Raw genomic sequence first — 12,269 nt, forward strand, 5'->3', positions numbered from 1 at the left:
CAGATCTCCGCCTTGTAAACGCCCCCTAATTAATATCATTAGCATATAAAAGAGCACACGCCAATATCCGACTTTCTATGCTTGAGAATGACGAGCACAAAGAAAAAAAAACTTTACTGAGTCTGAAATTGAGGTCCTGCTGGCCGAGCTACAGGTTCGTGCGGGACGCTTTTTATTTAATAATGTGTAATTATTCTGTGGACAAGCAATGTGTGGTGTGGTTATATTTTTTTCTATTGCTTATTATTAAAATTACTACTTCTAGAAACAACAAAAAAAATAATAATGATAATAGCAATTAGGTTTCCAAAAGTAAGAATAAACTACGAATTCAAGTAATATTTTCAGTCATGTTATAAAAAGTGAGCCATATTTTTTAAAATCACTTGGTATGACAACTAATAAAAAGTTTAGAATTAAGAAATTCTTGCAAAACTTAAAAAAAAAAAAAAATTTTGAAATTAAAATTGGACGTTTCATATCATAATAAAATAAATTATTACACAATTATGGTCTCCGGTCTCAAAAAAACCTGCATGTGATTTTAGCATTTCTTTATATTTACACAGTTTACTAAAGCTGCTCAAATGTGCCATTAATGTACCGACACAAAAATATATAGTGTATTTTATACAAATATAACTGATGTAAATGACAAAAACAAAGTTTAAGGCTAGTGAAAGCTGTGCTCCTCTCATACCATAGGCGAACTTATGGACTCGAAAGTGATATCAATCAACAAGATTTTCGGCGCGGTTTTAAAAACCAGTGTAAACAAACACTGAAGAAGAGTATTCTAAGAGAGAAGAGGAGTGTTCTTGTTATCATTGGTATCTGAGAACAGATTTTTTCTCACGTTTTTTTTATACAGAATATTTTTATACAGAATATTATGGAGCTGATGATATTTTTATAATAATAAAGGATGTTTATGACAAATGCCAAGCCGGTGTCGCGTTCAATCCATTATAAAACATACAAAGAGTGCATGTCTGCCTATTATAGAATACATTTCTTTTAGATCTCAATCAGACGTTTTTACAAAGCACTTGATGATGGTTTTAAGCAAAAAACAATCACATACATTTTCAAATGTAGCTTGATGCTAATTGTACCTCTATTTATATTTTAAGATGTAACTTGTAAGCATTATAGATAGTTTGTGTTTCTGGTGTAGAACCAAACTTTATTTATCTTAGTTTAAGGCTGTATATTGAGCAATGGACCATATACGAGATACATATCTAAGGTAAAATGCATTGCTGGTCAGCGCCACCTTGCGTGCAGGCCTGAATTAGCAGAATCAATCGGTTTGCGCTTGGTGTGAAAGCACCGTTCGCCAGCGATTCGCCTCGCTTTTTCGAATTGCACTCAGTGTGAAATGGAATAAGAGGGCTCTAGGTTTTATTTCAAGACCGGTCAAGACCACAACTGTGGGGATATCATAAATTGCTGATGCATTGTCTGATTTATTTGTTAACATCATTAATGTGATTGGATGTAAAACTTCCTGCTTTAAATCCAATCAAAAACTTATTTCTAATTTGATTTCTTTTTCCATTGCACCGGGTCAGAATTTAATAAAGAATCATGTCAAAAATGTCACCAAAATAAATGCAAAAAAAATAAAAAATGCAATATTTGATTGCAAAAAAAGTACTTGTATGATATTTGTTTTTATATTATAACATATATAATTAAGTAATCTCATGAGAAATTTTGAACACAATTTTGAACACAAGTTTCGCTATATCGGCAACGAAAATAGTTCTAAACAAATCCATAGCAGAACTGTTGTGCATTTCCGAGCAGCACACAGGAGGGCTGGACGATATGGCCAAAATTTATATCACAACATATTTCTTAATTTCAGTCGATACGATATAATTCCGATATCGATTAATGACAAATATTAAATCATTCTAATATTCTGATTTGCTTCTTAAAAATATTTATTATTATTATTATTATGTTGAAAACAGCTGACTCCAAGCTTTTGAATGGAATAGTGTATAATGTTACAACAGCTTTTTATTTCAGGTAAATGCTGATCTTTGGATTTTTCTATTCATCAAAATCCCGAACAAAATGTACTCAACTGTTTCAAATATTGATAATAATAATAATAAAAAATGTTTCTCAAACAGTAAATCAGCATGTTAGAATGATTTCTGAAGGATCATGTGACACTGTAGTATTGATGCTGAAAATTCAGCTTTGTTCACAGAAATCAATTACATTTTAAAATATATTCAAATGGAAAGAAGTTAATTTAAACAGTAACAATTTCACAATATTACTGCTTTTGCTGTAATTTGGATCAAATAAATGCAGGCTTGGTGAGCAGAAGAGAATTCTTTAAAAACAATAAAAATCTTACTGTTCAAAAACTTTTGACTGGTAGTGTTGGCTAATTATTCTTATAGATTGAAACAAATGTGTTTCAGCCAGCATAATGAATATGAAAAGTGCTTGCTGCAGAAAACAGAAAAAAAGTGAGCAACAACAAAAACATGTTGCTGGAGACAGGGTTATTGCAAATGCAAATTCTTTCTCTGACAGCAGGAGGCACTTTTAGAGCTGTAGAAACAGCAGTTTCCTCAGTAATGGCTGTATACAAATCAGCTGCGCTCATGAACGCTTCTTTATCAGATAAAATGAAAGCGCCATCGAAACTTTTCTGAAGACTAATGTTCCCTTCAGATAGGGCTGGACAATAATTCAATATCAATATGTATCGCGATATCATTTTTTTCAATAACGGTGATATGATTTTTAAACACATTTCCGATATTTCGATATACATTACCAGTGTTTCCCATACATTGATTTATTTGTGCCGTTTGACTTCGTTGAATAAACATGAGCACTGCACGTTTCAAAATCATAACACGGCGCGGGTGTTTTATATGAATGAATCTCTGAAGGGAACCTACTGTCTTCAGAATAGTTTAGATGGCATTTTTATTTTATCTGATAAAGTAGCGTTCATGAGCGGAGCTGCTTTGATTACGTGATATAAATTTTGGCCATATCGTCCAGCCCTACCTTCAGATATACATTCATATAAAACATGCGTGCAGCGTTTTGATTTTGAAACGTGCAAGTGCTCATGTTTATTCAACGAAGTCAACCACCACAAATAAATGAATGTATGGGAAACACTGGTAATGTATATTGAAATATCGTAAATGTGTTTAAAAATCATATCACCTTTATTGAAAAAAAATATATTGCGATAAATATTGATATTGAATTATCGTCCAGCCCTAGCACACAGTGGTATTTTGTTAATGAATGTTTCAGCTGCTTTGAACAGATCGGTTAACTAAATGATTCCGTGTCTAACTCATCAACTGATTTGCTGCCATCTAGCTTATTGGCGGTTTTAGTTTTTCCATCATATTTCTATATTCACATTTTTTTTATATAATTCTAATATATTTTTTAAAACAATCAACAATCTTAAATGGTTTATGATTGCAATTTGCAATATTTTATGCAATTTTAATTGTACTAATTCAGATGCAACTATTGTGCCACTTTAGATTAATTTTGGTGTTATCGACTTAATTTGATTGGTAACTACTAGATTGGTATCTACATCGTGTTATTATTCTAAATATATGTATTGATGAAATACAAGACATTCTCAGGCAGTAAATGTGGATCTTTCATTATGATTGCAATTTGCAGTATTTTATGCAATTTTAATTGTACCAATTCAGATGCAACTATTGTGCCACTTTAGATTAATTTTGGTGTTATCGATTTAATTTGATTGGTAACTACTAGATTGGTATCTACATCGTGTTATTATTCTAAATATATGTATTGATGAAATACAAGACATTCTCAGGCAGTAAATGTGGATCTTTCAGTCAGACCAAATGTCTTGGTCTCAACTCCTCAAAAGTTTTGGTCTAATTTTAGGTGGTCTTGACTACAACACTGCCTTTGTTCATGACCACTCCTCTATATAACCAGTTGGCCTGCTTTGGACCAAGGTATTCGGCAAGCTGAAAATCCCTGGCCGTTGGCCCTGAGGAAGCCCTGACAAGGCACAATCAAGCCCCTGAAGTGTCACTGGAACCGCATATGGTACTGGCACACGCTAGCATGTTCGCTTTTGGCCTGACGGTGGAAATGCCGCTAATGACTGCTAATAAACATTTATCTTATAACTTTATTTATGCAGTTGTAACTGGAGTGTAAATGCTCTTATGTCACCTCTGCATGGCATTATAAAATCTGTGTAAACACAATGAAATGTCACTTCAGGTTCAGCTTTTATACAAGTGAATTGTAAAGATTACGTTGTGTCTTATTCTAAATGAATTTGATTATATTTAATAACTTAACATAACAATTGACACATGCATTTAATTAGAAAACTGAACTTTTAAAATATCTCTGGAGATCAAATTATTGGGGCAAATATTGCACCTTAATGGAAAAGGTCATTTCTGACACTGTTTAGGACTTAAAGGGATCCCTGGGTATTAAGACTTGTATGGCTTAATATAACGTAAATGATGTCTCTTACTGAAATATGTATTAGAAAACCCATTAAAGTTTTATGTTATTTTTTTTTAAATCACATCATTTTATACATATTTTGGACTATGGGGGTGCCATTATTTTGATGACATAAAATGGTTGCACTCGGTGAGCTACTGCCGCTACCTGTTGCTATTTTTACCACAACACAACTCGGAAAATAAAATACTGATATGATGACCACAGCTACTGAAAGAGCTTAAAGGTGGAGATGGATATAAGCATAGGCTTAAACCAAATACCGTACCATTAATTTTAAAACGCTCCTGGATATCGAGGGAAATCCACGCTGAGAAACTCCTTTAGTGGCCACTGCGTCATGACAAGTGTCAGCATGTAAGCTCTTCCAGTAGCTGTAGTCTACTAAAAGCCTCGAAGGCAACAGGGCTAAAGTGGAGAGAACAGAGTTGCAGGTCTTTAGGAAGTTTTACTTGTCCACAGGCATCTTCCTATTCTCTTCTCCTCTTCTTATCGCTAGGAAAGCAGTGAAGACTTACATTGTTTCTCTTGTTGCCCTTCAACTAAAAAAATTACAACCAAAAGCCACACAACGTGGCATCGTACCAGTATTTTATTTTAAGTTGTGTTGAGGTAAAAATAGCAATACATAGCGCCAGTAGCTCACCGAGTGCAACCATTTGACGTAATCAAAATAAAGTCAAACCATTAATCGCATCCAAAATAAAAGTTTTTGTTTACATAATATATGTATGTGTACTGTTTATTTATTATGTATATATAAATACACAAACATACAGTATATATTTTGAAAATAGTTACATGTATATACATTTATATTATATATAAATATATTTAATATATAAACAACATATTTTTCTTAAATATATACATGCATGTGTTTGTATTTATATAAACATAATAAATATACACAGTACACATAGGCTATATTATGCAAACAAAAACTTTTATTTTGGATGCGATTAATCGCGATTAATCATTTGACAGCACTACTTTAAATATAATTTTAATGCCATTACTGATAAGTTGATAACCCCCCCACCTCAGAGTTTGATTTATAAAAAAATAAATGTTTTTTTTGTTAGATACTATTGTGTAATTGAGTGTTATAAATGAATGGTTTTCAATTCAGAATTAGATGAAGGGTCTAATGATACACAAAACAATTGTTTTGTTAAAAGTTCACATGAACAGGTAGTTGTTGCCGACTTTATTTCAGTATGGTGGCACATTTCCAACTGAAACAGGATATTGAATAGAGGGCAGGGTTTTATTTTTGCGCTCCTCCTCTCATCTCTCACTCGCAGCAAACTAACGGTTGGAGAGATGTGGTTACGCATATTCTGCCCAAGCCGTCAAACTGATGTCATCAGAGAAGGAGTGCCATTCCAGAGTGGATGCAAATGATCAGATTTTGATTAAAGATTACCAAGACAAACGTTTTTTTAGAGCCCGACCGATATATTGTTGTGCCGATATTATCGGGCGAAATGAGCCTGTAGCAGATATATCGTATCGGCGAATATGCCGCCAATATGAACATTTTTTTACAGAACATATAACGCAGATTAAATGCTTCTGAATGGTGTAAATACTTAGTTTGTCCAGCAGAGCGATACAGAGCTCCATTGTTTGCTACTGGCGACCCAGGTCAGTGTAGTGTAGAGATGCGCGGATGAGCTCAAACTTCACCCGAGTCCGCTGCTTCAAATTATCCGCCCGCCACCCATCCGCACCTATATTTGATCGTCACATTACAATGATTCTAATTCTTAGTTTTGCATGATGATATGATGAATGGATGGTTCATTTTTAACAGCAGATTCAGTGACGTTAGAGACTAGAGCTGATCTGGGCATCACAGCACGCGTCTGCTGCGCATTAAAGCCTGTGTTACGGCCACCGGAGCTGATCGCGGCCACTCAGTCAATACTGGTGTTTATTGTAACATTCCGCACCGCGGCCCAGAACTCATGCTTATCACATCGGTCACATCACATCGCATGGCGCGACAAAATACAATAGAATTTCTATTGCATTTTGTCGCACCGCTAGCATCCGGTGTAGAATAGAACCCATTACAATCAGTGATGCTGTCTACACTGGGCCAGAGCTGTTGAGAAACAGAGTTGCGACACACTTTGATCTCGCCACCACGTGGTTCATGGAGCTCTCAATAGTTCCAAACAACTCCGCGCTGTCAATATGTTTGAATGGGTTTAAGTAGGATAGACAGCAGTTTCACTATATTTGCAGCAATTTCTAGTGATTATTAACACATCATGTGCATGGATTTTGTATTGATAACTACGCTGACCACATTTTACAATCGCATTTTATTCTGGGGAGTGATGAAGAGACAGCATTAGTTTTTTTCTAATATGCTTATTATTTATATTACAATTAGAGTAGTATTTAGGGTTAAAATAGAGATTCCAGTGCAAAGAGGCAAATTAGAGGCGTTTAGTGGCCAGAAAAATAATATTCCTATGTAATGCCATGGTTTAACCACTAGATGCCTGTATGGCTGTTAAATAAATATAACCTACATATATTTAGCTGTACTCTAGTTGCTTTAAACGGTTTTACCGGTCATAATAGCTTATTTATTTATTTTATGTTTTGCATTGAATATTAAGTCATTATCAAACACTCAATGTTTAGAAGTTTTGATTTTTTTTTTTTAAATGTTGAATTTAAAAAGATTAATTACTCACATCCCAGTATTATTTTGACATTTATGTAAGAAGACAATATAAGTGAATGTTAAAAAAGGCCAGCAAACACGGAATTTAACCCAATAAAATTTTTTTTAAAACACAAGGCAACCAACTGCATTCAGGGAAAGGTGTAGAATAGAACCCATTTTAATCAGTGATGTTGTCTACACTGGATGCAGTTAACTGATGCCTCGTTCTATTTATGACGTGCTGACACAAAGTTCAAATGATTTTCAACGTTCGCTTTGTCGCATCCTGTTGCGGCGCAGACACGGCATGTGTCTGCATAGTTTGTCAGTACAGTCAGTAATGTAGCAGATTGAAAAGTTAGGGGGCCATATTTTAACGATCTAAGCGCATGGTCTAAAGCGCATGGCGCAGGTGCACTTGGGGCACGTCCAAAACCACTTTTGCTAGTTTAACTACGGGAAAACGGTATGCGTGCCTGGCGCATGGTCTAAAAGGATTGTCCCTATTCTCTTAACGAGTAATGGGTGTGTTTTGGGCATAACGTGCAATAAACCAATCAGAGTCTCATCTCCCATCCCCTTTAAAAGCCAGTTGTGCGAAAAATTGAAATCGCATCATATGACCCCTTTAAAACAGCGTGATGCAGGATGTGAAAATGACAACTGCGTCGTGCTCCAGAGATGAAACGGAGCTGCTTGTGCGCAAGCAAATAGGTAGCCTAATTCTGATACATGCGATGACTATTTATTATGACATGTAGGCATTTTTATATTTATGTAGCCTACACAATAATATTCTTTTACATTGTAATCCTTTCATTTTTAATATTTGGCATGTTTGTGTGCTGCTGTGCATCCCTGTGTGTGTAATAAGCAGAGTGTACGCGCGCTGTGGACCCGCCTATACTAATGTGCTCTTTAAATAACAAAAAAACTACTGCGCCATTGACTTTAGACCAGGTTTTTGTTGGTCAGTGGCGCAGTCTATTTCAGTTGCCTCAAAATAGCAACGTGCCAGCAATGCGCCTGAACACACCTCGTTTTCAGACCAGCACGCGTCCATGAGCGCACAAATGACGCATAAACAACGTGGCGCAGGACGTGAAAATGATTACTACATCGGGCTGAAACTAGTAAAAAAACACTTGCGTCGCGCCTGGCGCCGCATTGCGCCAGCTGTATAATAGAGCCCAGTATCTTTCTGCAGTCCAATAGACGGCAGTGCGTTGGTGGCTTGAGTCTGTTGAATGGTGATTTAACGCTATGTTGTCACCTAGTTGGAGAGACTCAGTGCTAAGTAAATAAACAACAATGTCCCCGTCTTTTACTCTCACAATGAGCTTATCATATTCGTTTGCTACATTAGTAGGGCCCTATGATTTCCGAATACCCTGCCTCCACTACATAGGCCTATGTTTGTCACATAATTATAAGTGTTTGATCACCACTTTTGAGTTATCATTGCAAAAAATGTGTTTATGTTTATATATTCTGTTTATGTAGGCTATATACTGTATTCTATATACAGTACCAGTCAAAAGTTTGGACACACGAATGGGAATTTAATCTGCATATAAAACATTAGAAATTAGATATTTGTTTAATTTTTATTGTGTTTGATCGTTAAAACTAAAAATATTTGTTGTTTGTCTCAATAAATTGTGTTAATTATAAATGCAGTGGTTAAAAAAAAAATTAATTCTATTGCTTTTTGTTTTAAAAAAGGTTATAAAAATGTCAATAATTATCGATACCGAACGATACGAAACATTATATCGTCGATAAATTATTTATCTATATCGCCCAGCCCTATATATCGATACCTGTCTTTTATTACGCCCTAATATCGGTATCGGCCCCAAAAAAAAAACCCATATCGGTCGGGCTCTAGTTTTTTTTTTTTTTTCAGTGGATTAACATGCATGGATTAGGCTAATTGTTCACCTTAAGACTTGCAATGTGCGCTAAAGAAATAAATATTGTACATTTTGATTTCATGCAGACTTTAAGGTTACTTCCATACTATTTTAAATGTATATGTTACATGTTGTAAAAATGAATGTCCGACTTGGAAGTAGAATGTTCTCATATGCACTTGAATGTAACAGTATTTGGATTGAATTTTGTATATTTGTATTCAGGGTTTGAAATTAACACCCGCCAACCCGCCAAATGCGGGTAAAAATCAACTGTGGCGGGTAACGCTGTCAAATCACTGGCCAGTTTGGCGGGTTACTTTTCGTAAATTATGTTCACTCATTCATTTCTTTGGGAAGTTCATGCAAGCCAAATCTGCGCAAGTTTAGCGAAAATAAGTTACTAAGTTCACGCATACGCGACGTGATGGAGTCTGGTTAGACTAACTTTGTGCTGTGCGCATTTAGAGTGCATTCTTTCATTGCATGATTCAGTCTGTTAATATGCATTACGAATGATCACATAATTCAAGAGAGGGGGGTTGGAAAATGTATATATTTATATCAATTCATATAGTTAATATCACACGAAGAGTGCCGTTTTAAAAAAAAAAAAATCAGCATGGTTACAAATGTGATATTGATTTTATACAACAGTTCAATAAACAATAAGTTAATATCAAGAGACTTACGTTTTAGACACCATATTGGCTGTTTTTGCGTTATTTCGCCAACAGAAAACATTCCAAACACAGCGCTGTTTTGCGTCTCTGAGCAAAATCAACTGTTTAAATTATTCGGTTCATTCGCAATGACTCACTTAACAGTGACTTGCTGCCACTTACTGGCGGATTTAATTTCACATATCTTTTAATTTTTTTAATAATTTAAATATCACTATTCAACATTTCATGTTTAAAATATCAAAACATTATTTATGCATTTGTAACTGCAGGTTAAAGCATCCCATGTCCCTCTAAGCTGCATTAAATACATCTAAATGCCCCTTCATATGCAAATTCTGCAAAGATTAATTTTGTTGATACTGATTGCATTTGTTTAGTAACAGCTTAAATGTATTATTATTATAACTGACTGATTGCATTTGACTCTAAATAAATTAATGGTTTTATATAAAAATGGCCATAAAAGGTAAAAATCTATTTAAACTTATTGAAAAAGATTAATTTCTATCACTGCTGTGAACTGACCACCACACAGAATATGAAGAATATCAAAAACTTTAGGAGTCAGCTGTCCACGGTATCCTTAAGATATCAGCACAATAACACACTCAGCAAAATATTGTCTAATTATCTTTTTAATATTGACTGATTAAATGTAAGAATTTGACTCAAAAGATGATACACACTTTTAGTAACAATTTATTTATAAAGGTAAAAATGCCCATAAAAGGTAAAAATAAATTAAACTTATTGGAAAAGATTAATTTCTATCACTGCTGTGAACTGACCACACAGAATATGAAGAATATCAAAAACTTTAGGAGTCAGCTGTCCACGGTATCCTTAAGATATCAGCACAATAACACACTCAGCATAATATTGTCTAATTATCTTTATCAATAAAATCACAGAAAATATTGAGATATTATTTTTTGTCAATATCGCACACCACTAGTACTGACACAAAATGATTTGCAACAGTCGCTTTGTCACGCCCAGTGTAGACAGCCTCAAACTGTTGGTTTATTTCGGGTTTTTTTTTTGGCTGGTAGAAGTTATGAATGGCCGGTAACTTAAAAATTTAGTAGCCAAATTGGCTGGTGAGTAAAAAAGTTCATTTCAATCCCTGTTTGTATTAGTATTTGTCTGGTCATGTGATCTCAACAGGTCTGTCCACATGAGGCAACCCTCCATGTCAAATATAACTGGTTTAATCAGGCCACTCATATAACATTCTTCAAAAACACCAGTCATTTCAGTATAAATTGACATTTTAATAAGGATCAAATTACGGAGTTCAGCTTTGAGAATAAAAAAACCAACCTGTTTGTTCCTCAGTATCTTCTTGTTTCACCCCGACTGCTTCTTCAATCTTAATGTCTTCACTCTCCTCTTTAATAAATGCCATTGTGGAACTCGGTGTGTTTGGACACTCTGTCAAGTTTAAGATTAAAATAATTAACAGAAAGACAACTAAATCCAAACTAATTCTGTGTCTCAATCAGCTCCCTATTTCATTAGTCATTGCAATGGTATGAAATCTGTCAAAGTGATATTTGGTCTTGGCCAAAAAAAAAAAAAAAACAACTACACAAAAACACTCAAACCTAGCATTTATGAAAGAACACAAATTATATAGAAGGTTCAATAAATACCAAACATCATAAATGGCTCAGGAGGCCTACTGAGCCATTTATAATATATGTTTGGTATTTATTGATTCATAGATTATAATGAATGGATTACACATTTATCAAAAGATTTGCGGTTGGATTGTAAAAGCTGGCATGTTTGTTGTTCTCGTTTCATTGACATTGTTTTGCGCAGCAGGTCTGCGATGATTCGAGCGATTCTAATTAATGAATCATTTCACTAAACGACTGATTCACTGAATTTGGAGTTTAAGCTCAGTTTCTCTCATCACTACTTGACAGTGACCGAAATCGTGGGTGTTTACGACAAACTGGTTCACGATACAGTGAGCGAAAATGAGACGCACCTTTTCTGTTACTCATGAGTGGCGCACACAAATTAACGTCCATTAACGTTAAATAATGCATTACAATGTTACATTCTATAATAATACATCACTTGAAAAAACAAGTTTTGCATCGATTTAAATACTTTAAATGCTTATAAACAAACCTCTCTTCAGCCGAATCATAACAGATGCAGGAACGCGTCGCAGGGTTGTGACGTCACACCGTGAGATCGAAATAAGAGTCCTTCCCATCTCTGGCTGCGTCCGAAACCGCCTACTTCTCTACTATATAGTGGGTGAAAAGCAGTAGGCGAGCGAATAGTATGTCCGAAACCTCAGTATTCATAAAAGAGTAGGCGAGAATTACTTGGGTGACGTACTAATTCTTGCGAGATTCGGACACGTGTCTACTTAAAGTGCGTCCGAAACCATCTACTTCTCTACTATATAGTAGGCGA

The 12,269-nt window shown here is 34.9% G+C and overlaps 1 protein-coding gene across 2 annotated transcripts in view; it reads right to left on the reverse strand.

Moving 5' to 3' along the window:
- The window catches only part of LOC107685394 (gastrula zinc finger protein XlCGF8.2DB-like), a 21,024-nt gene extending 8,977 nt beyond the window's left edge, over window positions 1-12,047 (reverse strand). Inside the window, exons 1-2 of one of the 2 annotated variants that reach the window (XM_016481968.1) lie at window positions 11,976-12,047; window positions 11,154-11,264 (exon numbers count right to left, since the gene is read on the reverse strand). In XM_016481968.1, coding sequence (XP_016337454.1) covers window positions 11,154-11,264; window positions 11,976-11,994 — 130 coding nt within the window. In that variant the 5' untranslated portion in view covers window positions 11,995-12,047. Of the gene's footprint in view, window positions 1-11,153; window positions 11,265-11,829; window positions 11,854-11,975 lie in introns of those variants that run through there. The other variant, XM_016481967.1, reaches the window with a different exon arrangement.
- Between the last annotated feature and the right edge of the window lie 222 nt (window positions 12,048-12,269).

This window comes from Sinocyclocheilus anshuiensis, unplaced genomic scaffold, assembly GCF_001515605.1.
Source record: "Sinocyclocheilus anshuiensis isolate Anshui unplaced genomic scaffold, SAMN03320099.WGS_v1.1 scaffold982, whole genome shotgun sequence".
Taxonomy (NCBI): Eukaryota; Metazoa; Chordata; class Actinopteri; order Cypriniformes; family Cyprinidae; genus Sinocyclocheilus; species Sinocyclocheilus anshuiensis.